Source organism: Athene noctua, chromosome 5 (genome assembly GCF_965140245.1).
Source record: "Athene noctua chromosome 5, bAthNoc1.hap1.1, whole genome shotgun sequence".
Classification (NCBI taxonomy): domain Eukaryota; kingdom Metazoa; phylum Chordata; class Aves; order Strigiformes; family Strigidae; genus Athene; species Athene noctua.
Window position 1 is genome coordinate 53,704,422 of NC_134041.1, and position 25,223 is coordinate 53,729,644.

The 25,223-nt window shown below is 45.9% G+C and overlaps 1 protein-coding gene across 4 annotated transcripts in view; it reads right to left on the reverse strand.

Moving 5' to 3' along the window:
* The window catches only part of SH3PXD2A (SH3 and PX domains 2A), a 267,794-nt gene that overhangs the window by 167,274 nt on the left and 75,297 nt on the right, over positions 1 to 25,223 (reverse strand). For all 4 annotated transcript variants that reach the window (XM_074907667.1, XM_074907668.1, XM_074907666.1 and 1 more), the window contains exon 3: positions 23,749 to 23,824. In XM_074907667.1, coding sequence (XP_074763768.1) covers positions 23,749 to 23,824 — 76 coding nt within the window. The remainder of the gene's footprint in view (positions 1 to 23,748; positions 23,825 to 25,223) is intronic.

Consider the following 25,223-nt stretch of genomic DNA (forward strand, 5'->3'; position numbering starts at 1 on the left):
AAAGCACAGTAAGACCCTAGCCACATCCTCTGGCAGGACTGGCAATAACACTGCTTTGGAGACTCCACCCTTAATCTGGCTGAGAACTGAAGCTATGAATAAAATAATATTTGCACTCACACCACGTAGATCAAAGTTATTATTACTAGGAGGTAGGTCATGCAATAACACGGTTCTACAGCACATATTCTTACAGGAAGATTGCAAGTAGAAATTGAGGGGTAAGGATGTGAAGGTGTCCTCACAAGGTCACAAAATGAGCACACGCTAATGAAAGCAATAAAGCCGGTCCCTAGATCCCTCTGCTGATTGCATGCAGAGTGAAAACATATCTACCTTGGCATCTGAGGCCAGAAAATCCTTCTGTTCAAATATTTAATCAAAACCAAATCCTCGATATCTACCACAAATGAGGCAAAATTCTCTCCTGTGGAAGACCTCGATTAAATCAGCTGTCAGGTACACGGGTTCCACATTACAGGAGGTGAAATTCAGCAGTCAGATTGGCAGGGACAGTGCTCCTCAGAGCAGTTGTGGTATTTGGAAGGCACCGATTAATTGGAAATTAAACAAACAAATAACATGGCGGCAAACATAACTAGGTGTCTGTGCTTGTCAGAGGCTGGAACTTACCAGCTAGGGTTTCAGAGAGCACTATTCAGAAACAAAATCCCCTGCGCTTTGCAAAACAGAGCACTGTTCTCTTTTTCTGAATGGAAGTGCTCTCCTGGAGTCCTCCAAGCGAAACCTCTGACTAGTTTTAAGCTGGATTTTCAGCAGATGACAACAGGCACAGAAGCAAGCCATTGAACAACAATCAGACCAAAGCTGGCTGACCTCCGAGTCAGGAAGCTCATCTGAAGACCAAGACACCATCTCAAACCACAGGCATCATTCTCCAGTTCCAGACACATTTTTTTAGTATGTCTTACCTTTTTGTGTCATTAAGACAATCTCTGGTAGGGATTTCCTCTGGGCCTGCTCTGATCCCTGGTAAAGCTACTATTGATTTCAAAGGCTCATGAGCATGTGCTTTAAGGCAGGGATAGCTGATTTCTGTGTGTTACAGGACAAGAGAGAGGGGCATTTTTCTTTCCGTATGTTAGGGGTCTGGCAGGTGCAGTCATATTTGCACCTCCCTGCACCCCTTTCCCTGCCATGCAATGATCCAGCTGGGACGAGCAATGTGGCCACATCACCTGACAAACCAGCCTTTGGGTCAGGTCAGTGGCCAGGCCATCCAGCAGTGCCTCCTCTTTAACTCTTGACCATGAAACCACCCCTACTGCCCCTTCCCAGGTGACAGATGGATGCAGAGCTAACCTGCTCCTTTGGTAGGCACTGGACACGGTGACCCATGTGGGCACACTTAGCCTGCACCAACACCAGCCAGTGTCCAGTTATTTGGCCTCCCAGGGACAGCAAAGTTCTCTCAGATCGCTCTACCTCAGCTGCACAACTAAGAGCACTCACACCAACAGTTACTATGGCTCGGCCAATGCACAGGAACAGGGAAATTATTTTATAATTGCTTATCAGATAACCAGTCTCACTCATACCCAGCTCCTCCACGTGTAAGCACTTCAGCCATTTCTAGCTCAGGCCACTTAATCCAAACTACACTCACGTGTAGTGCCTGCTGATACCAGAAGACAACTGAGAACAACCTCCCTGAAAAATTCCTCTCGATTCCTCCATGTGCAAATAAACACAGTGTTAGAGGTGCAAGAGCACTCTGGAGGACAGAGTTGCTGCCCTGGGGCTCAGGGTGGAGTGTGCTGAGCATGCCCAGCTTTCCAGGGACACCTTCTCCTGCATTCAGCAAGGTGTCTACGATCAGAAGAGGAAAAGGCACTGTCAGATGTCCACAGCTTCACCCACTGCAGAATAAAAAAGCCTCTTTCAGGGATTAATGCTCTAAGCAATTACTTGCTCCATGAAAGGAAAAGTCTTCAGCCAAGGTGACAGCAGGACCCAAGGACTACGCACGCCTTCGTTTCCTTTTCACGGTTAATATGGACTTTTCATTTCCCAGGGAGAAGAAAAAAAAGGTGAACTGGAAACTAATGTTTTGTTATTTTTTTATTTTTAATAAGGATCACTGGGCCAGCAGCATAAAAACATGAAAAAAACCCCAACTTTATTGCTAAATTAAAAAAAAAACAGTAACATGAATGGACACAGAAATCTGAATTAGGAATGTGAGCTGATAATTACCCTTTCGGGCCCTGATTAATTGCATTTGAAGCCACGGAGACACTGAGCAGCCAAACAGGGCTGACTGCTAACAAAATCCACACCACCAAACAAACTGGTCTTTCTCTCCCTGTGCCACCACACGGGAATGGCAGCTCCCCAAATGCTGTTTGCCTTTGTGTCCTGGTGTGCAGTGCTACGCAGGGCTGGCCAGAGGTACAAAGTCCCACTATTGGGTACCTCAGACAACCCCTCTGAGGTGGTCCAGCCTGCAGACTTGTAGTCTCCAAGTAGAAGGTCAAGAATGGACAGATGCCATCTCCTCCACTTCTAGATGGAGGGTCATCATCTATGTGTTCAAGCTGCCACAATTCAAGAATGCACCTTCACTGGCAGTTAAAACACAATAAAAAGGGATGGAAGATTTAGTCCACTTTGCTTCAGCAATGCAAGAATGCTGCATTTGGTTGGGTCAACGATCTCTGCAGTCCCAATCTCTGTCTACCAGAGTGGCCAGTAAAAGATTGGCAAGAAATTAAAGAACAAGATGTGTAATGGGATCCTTCTCCTGATACACGCTTCCCATTACTGCACTTCAGTGGCTAGACTTTTTGGGGGCTGGAAAATAATTTTTAGCAACCAGTGTTGGCTCCATCCTAAGAAACTGCTCTAGTAAATTTTTGAACCCACAGATATTGTGGTCCCCATAGAGTCCTCTGAAAATCAATTTCATAATTTAATCACACGGCATGTGATTACATACTTCCTTTTTTTCACTTTAAGTTTCCTTTCCAAATTTCACAGGCTGTATCTGTTTTTTGCATTCTGAGAAATAAAAATAATCATGTCATACTCACTCTCTCAACTTCGTGATTTCACAAACTTCTCTTCTATCCCACCCATCATCTTTGTTCCAGACTGAAGACTTTTAGTATATTTATTCCCCTCATACAGAAGCCAATTCACCTCTGTAATCACCTCTGTCATCCTTCTCAGCACCTTCCTTTATTATATATCCTTTCTGAGAGGCAACAACCAGACCTCCACATGGTATTCACGACGTGGGGAAATCATGGATTTCCGCAGCTGAAGCTCTGGGTTTTGTTCCCCATTCTTTGCCTAATTCTTTCTAACACCACATTTGGCTTCCTGACTGCTGCTGACTGTTGAGCTGCAGTTTTCAAGGAAACATCCTCAGAACTACTGAAATATCCTTCCTAGGTTGTACTGGTCCTCCCACCTCCCCGCGCTTTTGTGCTTACCAACACAAAAATGTCTTTTTACCATCAATATCACGAGAACCTCCTCCAACTTTTTGCAGTCAGCTCCAAATTTGAGTGTCCTAAGTAAATTTCATCATCAGCTAAGTTAGTTATATCACTAGCACCCTCTTTAGCAGATCCTGGGTTAAACACCTCAGATTCTAGAACAGATCCTTCAAGAATACTTGCTGGTAAAATCATGTTTCTTTTTCAATATGAAGTTTTTAAGTCTTCATCCCCAGAGGATGCACCATTTTAAACTGTGGGCTCACATTTGCACCTATTGGCTTTCAATCCCTTGTTTTAAAAACTTTGCTGTAACATTTTTCATTTCAAATCTCAGAAACCAGGATTGTTGTTAATGTCCACAAGTGGCAAAGCATCCATCCTTAAATGAAGGCTCCAATCTGGCAGAAAATAAGCTTACAACCTATGTCAGTCATATATCAAATAACAAGAAAGGCTGTTAATATAATTATCTTCTTATTGCTATTTTGAGAGGCACAGTAGATTTTGATGAAGCTTGTAGTAATAGGATCTCTTATGCCATAACTTACAAGCATGTCTGTCTTGAACAATTTTCCACATGGGAAATTAATCACGTTCTGCCTAATGGGAGGAAAAATATCCATCTGCAGTTTGAATTGGATTTGCCATGGTCAATTGGACATGGGATTCTTCTTCATCCCTGCTGATAATCTGAGGTGTAGCGTTGCCATCCAAATTCCATCCAAAGATGGAGGTACTTCACTGATGGGTGATATTTTTATGCAATGCTCACAATGAAATAAGTCAAATATACCAGCATGGCATAGCCACAAAATTGGATAGTGCATATTTCAGGTATTGTAGATAATTACTGCAGAAACTACCTCCCAGTAAATTTCAGTTCCAGCTTCTGTATAGTCCAAACATACTTTGATGTTACTTCTGTGAAAAATAAATACTCAGGCCAGATTTAGGAAGCAGGCAACACATCTCTCCCCACCACTGGACCTATACAAATCACCTGGAGCCAGGCCAGGATGAAACGCCAATCTGGCTTTGCTCAGGACCGCACTAGGAGATGCAGCTCAAGCCACCATTTTATGGACCCACATTCTGAAGGTGTGAAACAAGTTCCTGGGTCACACAACTACCTAAAACGTTCATGGTCCTCCCTCTGCTGTGTACCTGTATCTTGGTGGTAAAACAGGAGTGAATTTATATAAGGCAAGGGGTTGCATACTTGAAATCACAACACCAGCAGCTCCACTCAGCACAGGAGCGCAAGACCTCACAGCAGAGCCACTGGCCATCCAAAGACGCACCACTGGGCAGAAGGTCCCTGAAGACGTGACTGGATGCTGAAGGTCCCAAAACACTGAGGCTGTGCTGCAGTTCTGACTGACATACGACAAGGTATCAATGACAGCTCAAGAACTCACAGGTCTCATTCAGGTGTACACCACAGACATTTATTCCTAGATGTAAACTCCTGCAAGAGACCACAAGGAATTGAATTGAAGGTTCCCTATGTGCCAAGCTAATGACTCAGCTGGGGGCTGGCTGTTCTTTATATCTCCACCAGCACTCAAGAATGAACTGTCCAGAAATTGGGGCTGCCCTTCCCTAAGGTTTTTATTGAGATAATTTGCCAAATTTCAGGTTCGGGTTTGGATTTTAATCCCTTCCTCTCTCCTCATCAAATACCTGCTGTGGAGAGTGAATGTCCTGGTGCTGATTCATCTCTACTGTGTATCTCAGAGATACACTTTAGTTGAAAAATCCAAATTTTGTTTTCAGTTCCAGTGGAAAAAGAGCAAGAAAGAGAGACTCAGAAAGGGTAAGGGAAAATAAACCAGACAACTAACACTTCAGCTGGCACCAGAGATAAAGGTGTTTCCAGGTAGCAGGAAAGGAAGCCAAAAAGATCTGTGTCTCTGGGATCCCTTGACTTTGCCATTAAGAACCAGAACACAAAGTTACTCAATGTTTCTGTAAGGCTGAAAGACTAAAGGAAAACAGGATGGCTTAAAGTAAAAAGGAGTAACCGTATGACTGGAAACTATGAGTGCCCCTAGCCAAGCACCCAAAGGAACTGAGTAACGTTCATTAGTCAGTGACTTTATTAGTACTTGGGACTTTGGACTGCTGAGCAAGATTTAAACCAAAAAGATATTCTGGGGCATGCTACTCTATTTATGTTTGAACAGAATTCAGCCTCACCCCACGTAATGTTTTTCCGTTCTGAGTTGAGCAGAACAAGCCCTCACTTTTTCCCTGGACAGGGTAAAAGTGGGTCCCCTTGTGGGATCAGCACAGTGGAAATGTCACTTCCCAATGAGCAGTGTGAGGACAGGGGGTGATGGCTGGAGAGGAGTGGTCCCTTCTGCAAGGAACCTGAAGATATTTTCCAAAATATATATTCCCAGAGCAGAAACACACCATCCCAGACACTGTACAAACACAAAACAGTCTCTGAGATTAATTTGTTCACAATGAAAATGCTCAGTTCCACTGTGGCTTTTGATCAAGTTAATACATAGCAGAGAGCTGTCGAGCACCTGAATTAACACAGGGCACCTGTGCAAAACAAAATCCGGTCATACACCTCAAAACTACCCAACTATAAAAAATACTCAGCATTAAAGGCTGCCTGTTCAGCAGCTTGGTGATGCAGCATTTGCCACAGAAACACTGGGTTAGATTCAACCACTGGTAAGGTCCTGTGTAGGAAGGGATGGAGATGGGGAGAGAAGGGAAGCAGGACCAGTGGAGCCCCGCAGATAAATTCCTCTGACACCCAACAGCCTTCCACTGCACTCATTTGCAAGATGCACAAGAGACCATTACCTGCTGCGTTACATAAAACCATGTTGTTGCAAATGGATTTGAAAGATTGGGATTTTTCCTTACAGACAGAAAAGAATGAGGAACTAAAAAGTATTTCTTGAAACTACTACAATGGTTAGTCTGCAACAGGAGACTTCCTGAATGCAATACTCATACGTGTACACTTCAAAGAGCACATTCAGCTGAAGGACTGGTGTTTTGGTGACAAGAACTGTACTAGCGCCACTTACAGATCAGAGGGGTGTTGTCCAGAAATCATGGGGTTTGGATTAAAACCTGGAGTAGTTTAGGAAAACACCAGATCTGGAGAAGTTTTTACTATTGGTAGGCTTAAATTCTTCTTTTTGAGGCCAAGATCTTACAATCACAAACTACTGACCTTTCATGTCCAGTTGCTACATACTCTGAATTAATTTTCATCACAATCTTTTCACAGTACGACTCTGAATACCAATCATAAAAATACAGCACTGGAAAGGAGCTCAAGAGATCAGCAAATCTATCACCCTGATTCACAGCACAATCAACTCTACCTATGGTACTGCTCAAGAAGCCTGTTTAACTTGTAGTTATGGACCACCAGAGATGGAGACTCTCACTTCCTAATGCAGTTCAAATCCAAAATCACCTCTCTAATGCACTACAAGTAAGGAGAGTGCACATTCAGTATAGTTGAGACACGAAGAGAAGTTTAGTCCTGATTCATCACTGTACTTCCCCCTTTCACCTGGTGTAAGCCCATGGTTTCAGTAAATCTACCTTAGCACACATTCAAGTAATGACCAGTTCCAATGACTTTGCTCTCTAAGGTGAACCTGACTTTTCGAGGAAGGGACACAGTCAGGAGAAGACTAAAAAGGGGCAAAGGACTATGTGCAAGGAGCCTGATCACTTGTTAAAGACCTTATCCAGCATGTAGAGGAATTGAAAGAACTTCTTCCATTCGCTCATAAACACTGTGTCAAGCCTTAGCTCACACACACATCTTGAGCATTTCATAAGTATGCACTTCCCAGTCTTCTTTCTTTCCCTTCTCTTAAAGGAGAGCCATCTGAATCCCAAGCAGATCCTTAAATCACTCTGACTTGATAGACAAATCTCATTTCAAGTACCTTCTTTTTCATGTTATTTACCCAGAAAAAGTACCAGATGAGTCTTTTTCACAGGTGTTTCTTCTGATTTTCTTTGGATGACAGTTTTCCACATTGTTTATTTTAACTCACATTTTAAAAATTATTTTTGCTCATGTACCAAGAGGGCAAGACAGGTGCATTAGCTATTGCACAGGTGCTTAATTAAATAACTATTACTTGAAAAAGAGGGAACTGAAAAAAGCTTTTTAAAAATATTCACAAAACAAAGAACCCTATTTCTGATATTTTTGAAGGCATACAGAACATTTTGTTTCTAATGACAAGCAGATCAATCCCCTGCAGTCAACTATCCAGACAGCTCAGATGCCTGGGAGTGATTCAGGAGGGTCACTTCTGAGTCAGTTCAACAAGTCAGGTTGCTTTAGATCATCTTATAAAACCCCCAGGAAACCTGTGTTAGTAACAAACCACAGAATAAACTCAGAGCCCCCAAGGAACCCCAGGCATCACAAATGATGAAAAGAAAAACTCTCTCTTGGCCCTTCCTAGGCATGGCAATAGGGAAACACTGCAGAAAGGGAAGTGCACATTTCTGAATGAAAAAGCCATTAATTAGAAGAGTCTGGCTCTGGGACTAGCACAGATCAGAACCAAACAGTGATATCAGAGCCAATGTCTCACTGCTGTGAGTGAGAACCCGGACCAGCTACACGACAAGATTAGAAACATACGTGGCATCAGTGAGCCTCTGGGGGACAGCAAACCATTTCAGGCTATAGACGAGAGAAGAAGAGAGAGGTGCATGGTGAGGACAGTCCCCTCACCACGTACTGACACTGAGATGGACCCAAAGGACTTCAGAAAGGGACACAAACACCCGTGCTGGTTACTCTGCAGCATCACAAGAACCTACATGTGGCTGAAGGGGCTGAGGAAGCCAAGAGAAGCTGCATCCTTGTGCCAGAAACAAGCACCATGCAAGAAGGACAGAAGCAAGAGACAGCAGTTAATGAGACTGAAGAGGATTATCCACTCTCCCCAAGGACCCACGGGTAAATACAGGTTTTTCTGCAAGCATACTGATGCTCTTGACACTCAGGATAATAGCTTTCCTTCCATTGTATTAAAATAGCTAACCAATTTGAAACAGAAGTCAGATTTCCAAACACACACATACACACACACACCAGGAACACAGTGACACTTTAGAAAACAGGAGCTGGGGTCAGATGACACTTGGGCTCTTCTGAAAATTTCCTGCTGGAGCTTTTCACGCTGTAAAACTATCCTGAAATAATTTGAACACTCCAGGCGGAAAAGCCAGCTGCTTCCCTAGGTCAGCCTGGGATCTGCTCATGAGATCCTTCGCTTGCTCACCCAAAATAATCACATTCTTGGGAAGGAGGCTTTTGCTGCCTTCCCCAAGATCCCGAAAAAGCCCAGTCTGTGATTCCCATATGCCAATGGGAGGTTCCTATACCCTGTCTGTACCAGCCTCTATTTGCGTGAGGCTGTGTCTTATGAGCTCAAGCACATTGCTTTGAAGGAGGACAAAATGGGAGTGAGAGACTGTAAATCGCCTGGGAAGAGCAGTACTTAGCACTCCCTGATGCTCTCAGGCCTACACTCTTACCAACGCCAAGAGAAACTGTGCCTTGGGCAACCTAATCCAAACCAGACTTCTTGTGGGAAGCAGCCAGGCACTGCCAGGAGGAGAGACTGGGCTCCTATCACCTCCCCTCCTTCACACTGTACCACAAAAGCCACAGATCACCCTGCATGCCCCACCAACTGCCTCAGCCCTTTGATGCCCAAATTCATATTCCCTCCTTGCACCTGCCACCCTCCTGTCCTCTGTGGATGCAGTGGTGAACCATCCTCTCTTAGTTACACTACTGCACATGGCAGCAGCCAAGAAACAGTTTTTCCTTTTCAAAGAAATAATTTCACCATAATGTAGTAATTTTATTCCCCAATAATTAAAAAAGCTTAAGCTCCAACTCACATTTCCGAGCATTTTCTCAGAAGGGAGGAAAACTAACAAAAACATTCATAGCCATCACTAGAACCACCCCTGTGAAGGGCCTAATTCCCTATATTGCTTTAATTAAAAGCAGATGAATAGCAGTCTCCCAGCCTAGAAACCTTTAAGAGAAAGAAAGTCAATCTATAGGCTTATGAAAATAAAACAGGAGGAGGGAAACAAACATAAAAATCCTGCCAGTTTTAGGGCTTACCAGAGGATTACAACATCTAGGCTCTCTTTTCAAGGGGAGGTGAACCAGGGAATGGACGGTATGGAGAGGACACAACCATCTCTCGGAACAAGCATCATGCGCAGGGAGCTGGCAATGGGAGAAGAGGAGCAGAAAGCCGCAGAGAGAGGCAACACCCTTGCCCACACGTTTTTGTCTTCACTGCTTGGAAGAATGCTCCTATCTGCTGACACCACAGAATAAAGGATCTGGTTTAATTGAAAAAAAAAAAAAGAAGGGGTGGGGGCCGGGGGAGAAAATCCTTACAGATGATGATGAGTATAGCTGACCTTCAGTGAAACTGAGAACAACTTGGTGAAGAATAATCTAATCCATAAGAGCAAAACATTTATCATCACTGTTACAGCAAGAGACCACCCTGCTCCAGAGGACATCTGTGAACAGATGTGAGCAAGGAGGCTTTAAGCACGGCAATAAAGGCACCGGTTGGGCATAGGTATTTACAGAAGAACTTTAGCGCTGCACTGTTTGAGTGCTACACAACGCTTTATGGATTTATTCTTTTAACGCCACAGGAAAATATGGCAATTCTAGTTTGTCTCTCTTTTTTCCCAATAACAAAAATGAAGAGAGTCTGGGGTAAATCTCAACCCTCTATATCCCACCTGAGTCCCCAGATCTTCTGTTTTCTATTTGTAAAGCACCTCTGGCGGTGGGGAAAACTAGGGATGAGTCTTAGAATTAATAACTAAACATGGGCTTAATTGATGATTCCCAAGATTGTATCCAATGGTTGGAGGTCAGAGAGAAATTGAAAACGAGCCCCTTAAGTGGGCTCCAGCCACCCTCACCTGTTCACACACGCGCAGGGCAAGCCCATGCGTGATGGTGGGTGAGGGACGTCATCTCCGTGGCTTCACAGGAGCAGTATCGACACATGCCCAGCAGGCAAGCACAGAATGAACCAAATTCAACTGGTCTTCCACTTGGGCCAGAGGAAATTAAAACCTTGTGAAAGTCACTTTGTCTTAGAAAGAAAGCAAATTTACTTTGCTTAGCTTTATTACATCTTAGCCTTCTTATCAGTTTGATTTCATTCTTAAGTCATTTTAAACCCTAGTGTCATATTATCTGGCAGCTACAGCGATGGGCTTTATACAGAAAAACACAGGGAAAGGGTTTTCAAAAGCACCCAGACCCGCTGTGACTGCTCCTGCTGAAGTCAACAGTAAATCCAATGATACCACCAGGAGCAGAGGTCAAGGCTGAGTAGGCTTGATGCTACACAATTTATGGGTGGGATTTTCAATCTCTTCAAAAACGATTACTAATAACAAAGTATATTAAAAATAAAAAGCTAAGTTGTGACCCTGAAAATATTTACATATGTGCCTAGCTCGCAGCTTGTAAGTAATTACGGGGGGCCTGATTTCTCTCGCTTTCTCTAATGTAAGCCAGGAATAAGAGTCCAGATGCGTGTGGAAAACCTTGGCTCAGGGACAGGGTCATCTACAGTGATTTTGGTGGAATTACTCATGCTCTGCAGAGCTCTTGAGCACAGGTCTGCACACAGCAAGACTCCTTAGAAACACTGGGATCTTCCTAAACCCACTGTCACACTGACATGTAAAAATACCAAATGTGAAACAGGAGTTTTCTGGCTGTACTAGTGCTGGATATCTGCAGAAACACCATTAATACCCACTTACTTCTAATCAACCATAGTAAAACGTGGATCTGAAAAAGAGGGCTAGTTAAGAAAAACTGGGGAAGGAAAAAGTGTTTTATTATTTGTGCAGCTCTGACACTGTGACATGAATTAACCTAACTTCAAAGGATGAAACATCATTACAAAGCATTGCATTAAGTATAACCATTTTCAGGCTACTATGCAAACCCAAGTGAAATAATATTATGGGTACAGGATTATTCTAGTTCCCTATTAATCCCAAAAGGAAGAGGGATATGACTTATTTTCTCATCCTGACAAATCATCTCAAGACGCTGCTGAATCAGACATACTTGCAGCTTAAGAGGAAATAAGTAAAAATGTTCAGCTTTTATTACTAAGTTTGAAGATTCTTTAATGAATGCAATGAATGTAAAACTAAACCTCATTTTAAACCCCTCATTGTTCACTGTATAAATCCTTAGATTGTGTAGTTACTCTGGAATGGAGAAAGAAAAGAGCTAGAGGAGGTCACCTCCCTGGCTATTCGTTTCCAGGCAGTTTCACTCCCAGGTTCCTGCACAATACAGCAGTCTTCACTGCAAATGTTTCAGGGGAAATGCTTTCCTTGCATAAAGGCTGCAACTGTTCCCACTGCACTGAAGCCATAAAACTATTGCAACTGAACCAAAACTTGATAACAGCTTAATAGCATAAAGCAATATTTGGACTAAATTGAACCTGATCATATCACTCTAAAATTCTTTTCAAAGATAAAAGGCTTTTATTTATAGTCTTTACTTACACTCAAGAGACTCTGACATATTTTAACTAACCTGCCTTCCTTGTCTTCTTAACCTTGGTCCCTTTCCAAGAAAAAAGATGTCATCTGACCACAGATGGGGCTTGATTTTCAGCAGCAGAATTAACCCACAACACAAATCCCTTGTGTTTATTCACTGAGTGATGGGGCATGTCCTGGGGAGTGAGCTTAGCCAATATTTCCTTGATGAATGGGGTGGAGGGGAACAGGCTTGAGGTACCTCTGTTACCACATCAACCGCTTGCATGAAACAAATCTCTGAATCCCACCTACTCCAACTCTTCTGGCTTCATAGACACCACTGGGAGAGCAGAATATGCCAAGACCCACCAGTGGATCAGTGTCACTATTACTGGGACTCACTGAATCTCCCCACATACAGGTTCCCCCGTGTTGACAAAACCTTCGCAGTCTACCGTACTGCAGAAACATGGCTTAGATGGTGCAATCCTGGCTACAAACACAGACTAATTGGACCTCAGGCAGAGCACACCACAGCCTGCCCTCCACCCACTGAGTACACACAGGAGGGACTTCGGAGCTGCCCCTGCAGTCAGATACTGTGTCAAATGTACACAGCATCTGCATGGCACTACACCAGCCTCCCCAGCTGAGCAAGGCTAATAAAAGGACAACTGAGCAGCATTTAGAGACCAGAGAGCATCAACTCACCCTTCTCTTTGACAGGGCTGGAAAAAATAACATTTTTGTCTAGGGTGAGGGAAAGAAATTGAAAACTGAATGATATCGCAGGTTGAACAATGCCATGATCGAAAGAAAATCTTTTCCCCATCTCTGAGGGTCTTTTTTTGACCTGTGTCTGAGCGTCTTTTTCAGTCAGGTCTAGCAAGTGCCGCCTCTGCATACAACATGGCTCGCATCTGCTCCAGTCCTGGCTGGTGGTGGCCTCACATGAGATGTTGCAGTCCCCAGATCCTGGACACCTCATCTGCCTGCAGGAGCACTACCCTGAAAATGTCATGCCTTCATTTCCCTAGACCCCTTCCCCAGGCTGATCTCTGGGAAGGAGCAGGGATATAGGGGTACCTCACTAACTTGGCTTTGTTACAGCAAGACCAAGGAGCAGGAAGAGAGGCCCAGGCAGGTGGTTCAAGCAAGCTCCTGGTGTCCGGCTGCACACCCCTGGTTGTGGGATGCAGCAGGGAGCAGGGGGGTCAAGCAGGGCAGTATCACACTCCAGCAGAGCAACTTTTGCTTGGCAGAGAGCATGCTCCTTCCAGCTGCGGGCAGCCCACTGGTGGCTGTCCCATCCCCTGTCACCACGTACCAGAGGCAACAGTAAGCAACCCCTTCTTCTCCCAGCCCCTGGAAGAAGGGGGTGGCTGGGACATTGTGCAAAAGTAAATATTTATGTAGCTGGGGGCTTCCTTCCCCTGCCCTGTATTTTCTCCCCTTCTTAAAATGTCACAGATCAGCTGTTTTCATAATTGTGCAGGAAATGAGTTCCCTGCTGGCTGGCAGCTTAACACCCGCATGTGCTGGGTCTACTGTGGCTGCACCGCTCATCTCTGCTGCTGGTTCCTGCATCTACCCAGGATCTTCAGGGGATGGATTTGGCCAGAGGGGAGTCAGAGCAGTCAGGAACACGGGCAGAGAACTGCATAACTATGGTAGAACTTCTCATAGCTGCAGCTTGGAGGGACCCCCATCCCCTGGTCCACGGATCAGATGATGATCCCAGGAGACCCGACACTCTGTTTATGCCACTTCAGAGCAAACATCTAAACCAGACTAACACAGCTTCCTGCCTGCACGCAGCGGCGAGTGCACTCAGGAAATTCAGGCATATTTCAAGCTTGTGACTTTTTCTTTGTTCTTCGGACAAAGCCTTGTTCACTAGAGATGTTGCTAAAAGGATTATTATCTATAGGAGATTTCTCTTCCCAAGAGGAAATCTGCTAAACACACAATTCTGCATTTGCTCTGTTTTGTAGGACCTGGGATTAAGACAGGAGTATTTTCCCTTCTGTTCTCTACATCTAATGATTTAAATAGACCAGCAGTGACGCCATCGCCTAGTGGGAATAGGTACAAGTGCCTTTACCCTGTACTCTGGTCTAAGGGTTTTACTGCTTGCCTGAGAGGGTACCAAGCTATTCTCTGTTTGATTGGAACAGCTGCAAGAATTTGGTGGGAATCACATCTAACAGCGCACTCAGTGAAAAAGTGAAGTCTGCCCACCAGCCCAAACACCTCCAGTAAAACTCCATCAAGGGCCAAACTAGATTGCAAATGTTTTGCTTATACCAGGTCAGCCCTGTGCTGTTTAGAGCCCTCCCTGAATATGAGAAGGGACCTGCAAGTCTAAACTTGCTGATGCTTAGGATGTAAAAGCAGACGGAATGTAATTTTCTGCTCTTTATTTAGAGGTGGCAAAACCCTGATAGAAAATGACATGGTGAAAGTGCTTAACTTCAGACCCAAGGAAATTTGAGAGCAAACATTAATTACCTCCATCCTGAGTACAAGCCTGGGGCCCGTATTAGCACCTCTCTGAATGGGAGAAGCTCAAGAGGATTGAATTTCCCACTTCTAGGACTCACTTTCTTTTCCTCATCTACCTACCCTTGGTTTCCTCTTTCTAATTCCCACGTTATTTCCCTCTCTCCACCTCAGCTTTCCCATTAAACAGGACTACCACTCAAAAAAATCACAGAGGGGGCAGACACTGCCATGGGTTATTTCATTATAGTGGAAATAGATTCAGTCTGGCAAATCCCTGCCTGTGGTATCCCCTCATTCTGCTCCTGAGTATAAAGATCCCCTTATGAGTAAGGACAAACGTGTTCATGAGAGCCTGAAAGGAGCTGCACTGTGGAGCAGGGAGGTCTGCAAACACACCACACTTCAGAACATCAGAACACAAAAAGCTTAATAGATAGGGAGAATAAAGCAGGAGAAATCACTTGCGATCAAGCAGCAGATTTCCAGGTTCACTGTTTCAAATCCACAGGAAAAAAAAATCATAACCTATTTTAAGCATGTGAATATATAAATAAATCATCTGGCCCAGCCAAAAGGCAAAGTGGCCTGAAAACAGATTCAAAAAGAGGTCTAAGACTATTATTTAGCTATGAAGCTCAGCTGGGCTCTGGTCTCCTCTATTCCTTAGGCAGTTTAAATCTGAATAGAACAGACAAGATCAGGCAGAGAAGTAGCATCCAGGGGGAGTGTGTAGAGTCTGTGGGGCTGCAAAGCCATCCGAATCCCTGGCAAGCTGACTCCCATGTTAAAAAGCACTTTCAGTATATGGGCCATTCGTTGATGGATTGTGGGAAAAAGTCAGATTTCAACCCAGAGATGAAGACAAGCAAACCCTTATATAAAGCCACCCTCTCCCCAGCCTGTGGGTTGAATTCAGAATGCTCTCAGACTTGCTACATACCACCCACTTTAGATTACAGACTTGCAGAGTTATTTTTAAAAAGTAATTATAGTAGTAGAGGGTACACTCATCTGGAATGGCTGCCCGAGGAAACGACGAGCCCAATGCAGCTCAAACTGCTTTTCAAGTCTATAATCGTGTTTATTTATTGCCTTTAAAAACAAGAATCAAAATCCAACTAATTTCTGAGTTAAAACGTCTGTGTATTTCCCCAAGGAGTCCAAGCAGCTATACTGCACTGAAAACCTGCCCTGGCCTTTTCTTTCTAGCATAGAGCACTGAAAAAAAAAATAGAAAATCCCCATTAGCTTTGACTTCAACCAAAACCAAACCAAAACCCCCTTCCATTCTTTGCTTTCCCTTGAAACCGTGGTTTAATCATTACAAAACTCTCATTAGGAGACTCACATGATCTAATGAGAGGTATGTCATGTTCTGGATATGTTGCTTTCTGCCCAGACGTAGTTTCTGGTTGAACAGAATACCAGCTCTTAACCTATGTGAGACGAGCAACTAAAAGCCCCAGGAAAATATTCTGTAGGTTTTTCCTATTCCAGCCCCTCATTTCAGCCGTTAGCTGGTGGATTTTGGATCTGTACACTGGGAAAGGACTTAGAAGAGACTAAAAGAGAGGGAAGAGGACCAGGTACTTGGGCAGATGCCAGCATCTTTTTTTTTCCCCTCCTTTTTCTTCCTTTTGTAACAAAATCAGACCTTTGACTCATGCCCCATTAATGCCCAAAGACCTCCAGAAGGCCTGACAACACCTGTGAAACAGGCTCAGCATGCCGAACCAAAGGCCCCCCCTGCCCTCCATTACATGGGGCTCATTACAGCCCCTTCCTCGGTGGGCAGCTCTGAAAGCTGGCAGGCACTGGCAGCTGCCTTTTCCACAGCTTCTTCAATAGGAAGGAGCCTAAGGGCATCCTATGACCTCACGCTTGATGGCTTCATCTTTCAACCAGAAAAGACTTAAACCCTAAAAATATCTTCACGTAGCCCGAAGAAAATAATACGTCTGCCTGCCCCCCTTGAAATCATCAATCCTCCTGCCGCCCCGCCGAGGAACAGCCACTTCCTCCCGGCAGCCCCTTCAACCCTTCAAGCTCAGAGCCGACAGGAAATCCATTCTCCTCTTGTGAGAGACAGGAGATGAATTTTCCGCAACAGCTCTCCTAGCAAGGCAGAAAATAGAAAGAAACAATAGAAAGCGCTTTCTTAAACAATAGGAGCTGCTGGAGAGCAGCTCACCAGAAGCTCGGCATCACCCAAATCCTAAATAAACTGGAGTGGAAACAAGCCAAGGACCTGCTAGCCATCTTGCTAACACACTACCCTGGCTCAAATATAATTTCATTTTAAACCCAGAGGCACTTTCCCCTTTCAAAGAACAGACAGGAAAACTAAAAATATGTATACTAAACAGAAATTATATTGCATTATGGAGTGGTCCCCAACAAGCTCTCCATAGCTGTTCAAGGCCCCGGCATCCCATGCCACAGTGCCATGGGTCACCTCCTCACCCCTGGCAGATCCTCTGAGGCGGGGACAGGGGACTGTGATGCTGATACACTGCAGGTGGGTGGAAGGGGGTGGGGGGCAGAGCCCCTCTTTCTCCACCTGAGAAAGTTTGCTGCCTCAGTAAAGCCCAGCAGAACATCTCGGTTGTGTTATACAGGTAAGGCTCAGCAAACCAGATATCTCAGACTCTGTGTGTGTGCCTATCTCCCCTGCAAGACTACAGCTGCATGTTAAAGGAATGCTATTTATGATAACTTAATTCATATTTTAATCTAAAAAGATATGACTGGATCTAATATAAAGATAATTTTGTCTGATCTCTCCTTTTTTTATTCTTTAAGCTACTTTTTGACTGTCTCTGAACTGCTGCAACCCTTCATTTCTGTGTAGGTCAGGAATTCAAAATGACTCCGGAGAAAAGTTAAAATCACTTACTAACAGCTTGTTGCCCTGGCTCAGAGCACTTCAGGAGAGGATAATCAAAAATGGAAAACAAAACTGAAATTCAATATATTTTTGCACATAAAATCCATCTAAGAATTAGGACAGGGAATGCACTTCCTGGGCAGCTAGCAACCAGCTCTCCAAAGGAAAAAATAGCCTACAATAAGAATATCTCTGAGATTTCTAAGGGTTCTCCTCAGCCAGCATGCTCCTTACAGTCACCATGCCCCCTGCCTCCCAAGGTGGGCAGAATAAATGTTGGAAACACCATGCATGCACTGACCGCCACTGAAATGCAGCCCCTTTGACAAAATTACACATGGCAATATCCTAATTTTGCTTGATTTACGCAGGTGAACGTGAACTGTTGGATCTGAAGGTCACTGCGGTGCTGGTTGTTACGATGAGGTCGTCATCTCTGTTTCAATGCAAGAATAACTGCCCAAGATCTCTGAACAAAATGCTGTTTCTCCTCCAGCCCGCAGCAAAACAAAAGGAGCAAAGTTGGAATACGCACAACCGAAAGGAAAAAAAGCTGCTCTCATCACCATGGGCAAAATCCTGCTGTTGCAAATCTGCTCAAGCCTTTCTCCTCAGCTTCCTCTTCCCCAGAGACAATGCTGGAAAGGGGAGGAGAAAAAAAACCCAACACACCAAACCGAAACCAAAAAGCAGACATATCCACCTGGAATGCAGTTCATTGGCGGATCTCCTTCCCCACTGCAGCCCACGAGCGGCAGAAATGGAGGCAAGAAAGATCCCGGCCGGCACTGGCGAGAGGTTATTCCCCATCCTCCTGCATTGTGCAAAATGGGGAGGCTCCCGCCTGCCGGCACCCCTCGCCAGCCCCAGGTATCTGGGCGGTGCTGGGATGGCCTCCCGCGCCCTCTGTGACCGCACCTCTCCCTTCCCGCAGCCCTCCTGACTCACACATGGGGCTAGGCTCGGCTAGGGCTCACACCCCTGGTTCCCGCTTTGCTGGGGGAACAGCCTCCAGCAAACCTCGGGCCGGGGGAGGAGGAGAGGCTGGGGCTTCTCTGGGGAACCGGGAGCCTTGCCCAGAGATTAAGCAGTTGAGCAAAGCCCTCCCAGCGCAGAGCAGCTCACCCCACTCCCCACCCACCATCGCTGGCACAAGCCATGCGCCACAGCTCGCGAGCAAAAAATGGGGCCAAACCTGCAGGGATCTTCCTACTACCCTGTATTTGCTGCCTGTCCTTAAAATGCCTCAGCAGTCGCACCATGTGTTCCTGCTGCCTCAGGGCCAAGGAAGGAGAAAGCCCCAGAGACCTCTTTGAGACAGTGCTGGGGCACTTCTCTTCTTGGGGAGAAAGCAGGTCATCAGGGGCACAGAGTGGCCAAACAACAGCTGGTGACATGTCAACCTTCCCAGTGCCCCAGGACACAGCTGGCAGCATGTGCCCTGAGAAGGATGGTTTCCTCCTTTCTTGCCCTAATTAAGGAAGCAGAAATATCCAAGTGGGAAAGAAAGGAAGAGAGAAGGTGCCACTCTGGCAGGGTCTCCCAAGCGGTGGAGTCAGGGACTGAAGCCAGGTTGGGGTGTTGTTTCCGTAGCTGCCTGACCAAGATGGTAGGGCAGCCTGCACCAACCCCCCTGGTCCCCTGGGATGGGACTCAGCTTCTGAAGAGTAAGGAAAATCAGGCAAACAAAGCAGTCTCCTTGAGCGGGATGTCTCCCTCTCCAGGCAGCAGGGAAGCTGCAGAGCAGGCACTGTGTGAGGATTTTCCACTTTCAGCACAGCCTCTGCAAAAATCTCCTGTTTTTTCAGTGGGGCTCAAACCTTGTTAGAAGTCCTGGCACGGACCAAGCTGGAATCTGGGTAGAAAGTGCAAGGGGCTGCCATCATCAATGCCCAGCCCTCTGTGCCACAGAAAGCCCAAGCCTCTCTCCACAGCAGGGATCTGCAGCCCAGTAGCCAGCATGATGTGATGATTTCGTGCCGTGCAGTGCCTTTTCCCCAAGGCTGCACTTTGTAAGACATGGTGGAGAAAGAAGAGTTGACATCCCTCCAATTTCAGCTTCGTGTCCAGATGGCTCTTCCACTTAGTGCCAAGAGAAATGAAGAACAATGCAAGCCCTGGTGTCTTGGGTCAACCACTGCAAAACTTAATCCCAGAGTTACATTGCCCCGTCTCTGCCATTTGTATTTGCCACCATGATCTTCAGAAGCTCTGCAGACCAGTCTTCTCTTTCCAGCTGCAGTTCCTTCATTAATTACCTCAAAATCCCTGAAATAAAGAGCCCAAATCCATAACCTCTTCTCTCTGCTGATACAGATATAAAAGTACCTGACAGGGAGGGAGCAAAGCTTTGAGTCCACACTCCACAGATTGCTCTTCAGATATGCAGCATGAAGGGTGATGGAGAAATCAGTGCATTGCAAATGGGCTCAACCAACAGCTGCACTGGAGCAGCCAAAGAGTGCTTTTCATCTGTCTTCTTACAGTGACAAACCATCTTTGGTCTAGAAAGGGGGTTTTGCAGCAAATTTATTCTGACTCTTCCACAGTCTCCCTCCATCCTCGCAAACAAAAATTTCATACTGCCAACTACAGAAATACTCTCTGGCCACCCCACAAACAGGGTTTCTTACATGATTTTCTTCTGCCTCACCTCTCCTGATGCAGACTTTTCCAACAGTAAAAAGGAGAATCAGGGAGAAGAAAGGGAAGACTCATGGAAATAAGATAAAATAGGGAAAGGGGAGGAAAAAGATCAGTTTTGTCCTCTTGGCATGGTAAAAAAAAAATCCCCAAAACCTCACAGAAAAACTGAAGGCAGGAGAGTGACTCTCAAAAAGTAAAACAAAACTACAAAATTATCCACAGGATACCTTTTACAGGACTACCTGACACTGCTTATTATTTCCTTGCTCCTCTTCATGGCACTGAAAGTTGTAGAGTCCTCACTTGTGTAAGAGGGAAGTGGGGGAAAAATATGTATGAAGAAATTGATAAAAATAAGATAAAGGTGTCTAGAGGAAAGAAAAACTGCACTTTCCTGCTGTTGAACTCAGTATGGTCTCTCCTTGGAGAGCAAGGGTCTGAACTCTACTACACTTTCCTTTTTTTTTTTCTTACAGGTAAAAAGCTTCCAGCACAGTCAAATACTTAAGCTTGATTGCCCCAACAGGGAGGCACCTTGCTCAGTAATGTGCAGCTACATAACCACCCCAAACCAGCAGCGGTGAGTGCAAAGGGGGCTATCATTTGTGTGTAAAGCAAAAATCACAGCCAACACATAGCAAGCCAGCAAAGCCATAGCCATCTGCACCCAGATGGGGATGAAACCCGCAGCAAAACACTTTCTAGTACCCAGGGAATTTGTAATCTGTGCAGACAGTGGGAGGGAGAGAGATGTACAGCTGGGAGCTGAAAAGGGCAGTGAAGCATCTTTTGCTTTCCTCATAAATCAGGATCACGCACCACCATCCCTGCTTTGTGTGGGGTAAGCTGAGACATAGCATGACGGTGCCCAAGCAACAGGACCTGGACTGTCCAGCCTCTTGTCCCAGATACATGGCTGACCAGTGCTCCCGATCCTATTGGGGTGACAGCTGAGCACACGTTAGCCCTTTCCCCGTGGGAGGAGATGTGGGAGTTTGCTTTCACCCAGTGACACCCTCTGCATGCCCTCTCTGCCATCCAGATGATCATAGATAGACCAGGAGGGTGTCCCAAAGGCCATTCATCTCTTGGTTTAGGTATCTTCTCTTCTCCTTCACCACACCAGAAAAAGACCCAGCATCCTGGATTCCCCAGCCCCTGCTGTGACTGCTAAACAGTCAGGGCGTAGAAAGGGGGAGATTGCACTCTCCTTCAGGACCCACAACTGGCCACTGCCAGGGCTGGGTGGCCCTTTGGCCCAACCTGCTGCAGCCATCCCTCAGTTCTTCCTTTCCAGCCCTTCGCTGCAGCAGGAGATACAGGTACCACCACCCCCCACTTCTGCCTACTGAGCAGCGGCTGCACGGGCTGCTGCTGTGGCTCCACCACGCTATGGGTGACGGGCCAGTCAGGCCTGTACACACCCTCTGCCACAGCAAAATGACCTGCAAAGGTGGCTCCTCAATTCCCAGGCTCAGATCATGCCTTTATTTCAGGAGAGTCCCACAGCATTGCTGACACATGGGAGCCACAGGCTGGCATACGTTGACTCCCAAGCCAGACCTGATAGGGGAAGGTTGCCCAAGCCTGCAAGTGGGACAGGCAAACCCCAGGCACTCAGAACCCAGCACACAGAGTCACGCCAGCTTTGCTGAATCAGGTCCATAATAAGCAAGCAATATCATAACATATTCATAAAATCAGGATTTAAGTACAAACATCTGCCCTGCTGTTTTTTAATTAAGACAGTTTATAGCTAGGTATTCGTTTCAGTAATCCCCGGCTCCAGCTGCAGAAATGCCATGCGTATTCTAATTATGGCAGCGAGTTTATTTAACAGAGTTTGACAGTGTTTGACATTTAGCTGAGTCACCTTGTTCCTGGGTAAAGCAACAAGGGCTTTGCAGCAGTTCAACAAGAAAGAGGCAGAGATTTGATATCAAAAGTAGAACGTATATCACAGAAATTTTAAATTAAATACAGCTGAGGTCTATTCTATTCTGGCAGCTTCTCTCTTTGGGACACTAAGTCAACCCAAATGTTTTCCATATATAACTCTTCCCCTCAAAGACACAGAGCAGTACCATCTCCCTCAAGTTCTTGGAAGGTGGGAAGGGTAGGAAGTGTTGTAATGGGTATATACAATATATCTCATCCTCTGCAAATATCACCCACCCACATATCAGGACATCCATCACTAGGAACTGCACACAGCCCAAGAATCAGTCACCTGCATTCAGCCAACATTTTTCTAGGACAACATAAAAGAAATGGGCCATTGATGGTCAATACAGGAGGAACAACTGTTATTACCTGCAGATAGATATTTTCCTACAGCACCTCACCTAAAGCCATTTACGCTCCTGTACAGTGCTTTGCAAAGATCTCAAAAGGCTTTCCAGCAAGAAATGCAGGCCAGCAGTATCCATCCTCATCGTACAGAGGTTTCACAATGTGACTTGTCTATGAGTTTGTTGGTGGCACATCTGAAAAGGGAGCCCATGCTTGAGCTCCTCTCCTCATTCCAGGTTGGAAATGGAGGGCAACACCACCTCCCCCTGGCTGCAGAGGGTCTGGCTACAGCACAGAGCACTGCAGAAAGCAAACCCCGATCCTGGGGCTGCCTTCCAGAAGATCTGTGGAGGCTGCCAGGCTGCTGTACTGCTCTGCTGCGGCTCTGCTGCTTGCATCACGTATTTGCGCTGCTGGTTTTCAAGTCCCTGCTAGCCCTGGAGCTGTGCTCTCCACACATCTGGAGCAGCTGCTCTGCCTGCAAACAGCGTCAGGGACCACAGCAAGCTCCTGGAGAGGACTAAGCCCTCCCATCCCAGCGTCTCTTTACAGACCTTTGGGGAAGAGCTGGGATCTCCTTTTTATATTTAAAGACAGAACGGACCTTTTAACATTCTGAAAATACTCTGTTTATTCTGGCAGGCAGTGCATTGAGCCAAACTTTAAACCAACAGCCAGAATCGTGCAGTCAGACAATAGAGAGCTGGCCTGAGCACGCATTTCCAAGAGCATGCTGAGGTCTGGCTCATCTTCCCCATGCCATCCCTGCAGTCGCTGCTGGAAGAAGCCGTGTGGAAGTATGTGCTGTTATCCTGAGGAGAGGATATTCATCATGTCCAGGCCCTCTCTGAAAGCTGTCAGAAGGACAGCGACTTAGGCCAAAGAGATATTTACTTATCTTTTTGGCCAGCATTGCAGAAATCCCTGTTTGCATTTAACCTTTCTTCAGTTCCATTTATATCCCAGTGGCAACTCTGATTATTAATACTTTATTGTACAGTAACAGTGTCTCCAGTGCCATGGCATCCAGAAAGGAAGATGATGGTGTCTCTGGTCTCCAAATAGCCTCCCAATTGGTGGTCCAAGTTCAGGCTGTCTGGTTGCACCCCACGGGCACAGCCCCCCAAAGGCAATTGAATCCCTCTGCGTGGCAGGGCATGAGCCAGCCTGAACCTGAACAGCTGATACAAGACCCCCTGGGAGCTCTAAACGCCATGCCAGTTATTTTAGGGGGAAGTGGAGGTCTGGTATCACAAGGCCGCACGTATGAGCTCCCAAGGAAAAAGCATTTGTAAGAATGGAAACTGCAGTCCCCAATTGCTCTCACACATCTTATATTTAGGGCTTTCCCCACAGCATTACCTGGCAGAAAAGGGATGATTCTTTGCTTGGGGTCTTTCTGGCCTCCTTCAATAGGGAACTTGTCCAGAAGCTGCATCTGCAAAAGAAACAGAATAAACATCTTAGGGGGAAAACATGGGCTGGCCACATAGGAACCAGGGGATCTCTTGGTCTGTGTGTGGTTTAAAAGAGGATTAGCAAAGCAACTGCAGGAATTACTCTGCCTTGTTGCAGAGGAGTCTGTACATAAAAAGGTATGATACAGTTCACTCCAAGAAAGGGAGGGCAAGTTTCTGGCAGCACAGAAGAGCTGGGACAGAGCCCAGGCAGACATCCGAGCCTGGCTGTACTGCTGTTCTAAAATTAGGCTCTCATTCTTCGTTACAAACTCACGCCTTGTCTCTAATCCACTGCCTGCCCGCATTGGTGGAGAGAGTTTTTACCTGTCCGTGTGACAGACCACCCACCCGGCTAAAAATGCTGTTCAAGCAAGTGGATTAAAGTGTATCCAACAAAACACCCACTCTTCCTTCTTGCTGGCAAGGCACTGCTCACTACTGTGGTCCAGTAAGAGCACTCCTGCTTTCCCAGGGAGAAAGAGATGAGGTTTTGGGGAACATCTTCCACTGCAGTCCCTACATGGAGATGACAGCAGAGAAAGGGCAGCAGGGAGGGAGGACTGGGAGAGCAGAGCATCCCGGAGAACACCACCACCACAAATGGCCAGAAAGCAGAGCTCAAGGTGGGTGTGCTCTCAGCCCATGACAAGCACCCTTCAGCACATGGTTATGGACCACCTGAGCCAGAGTTTCACCCACATCAACTAAGATCTTGTCCCACCAGCTCCTAAACCCTGTCCACCACAATCACCTGTTTCTAAAACACCCCCATGGGCCAACCAGGCTCAGGATTATGTTGTACTGAAAAGTCACAACCAGACAAGGAGCTCAAAGGAGTATTGATGGCTATGGCTAGCTTGCATGGTGGAGGAGACTGCTGACCACCAGTAACCTTCTACGGAAGCAAGCCTAGGAAAGAAATATGCTGATCTGATGTTCCTAAACGATTCTTATAATTTCTCTTTGGGTGATGAGCCTGGATGGACCAGTGCCACTGAGGCTGAACGTGAGCTGAAAGGTCATGCACAAACTCAGCCAGAAAGAACAGAAGTACCTGCTCCAGTGGTACCTTCACAGACCTGGCCAAGACCATCCCCAGCCTACATACTGCCAGAGCCTCTCACCTCTCCCATTCACTCTCTGCACCCTTTCACTGTCATTCAGCCTGTGGTGCTACAAAGATGAATACCCAAATCTTCATATTCTATTTCATTTTCTCCCACATTTCAGACGTGCAGTGCAATGCTCTATGTCCCTGTAGATCCTACACAAACGCCCCAGCTCCCTTGGGCTGGGGGAACACTGAAGCTCCTGCCAGCCCAGTGACTTGTTTCCAACAGACCAGGAGAGATGTTATTCAACCCACAGTCCACAGGC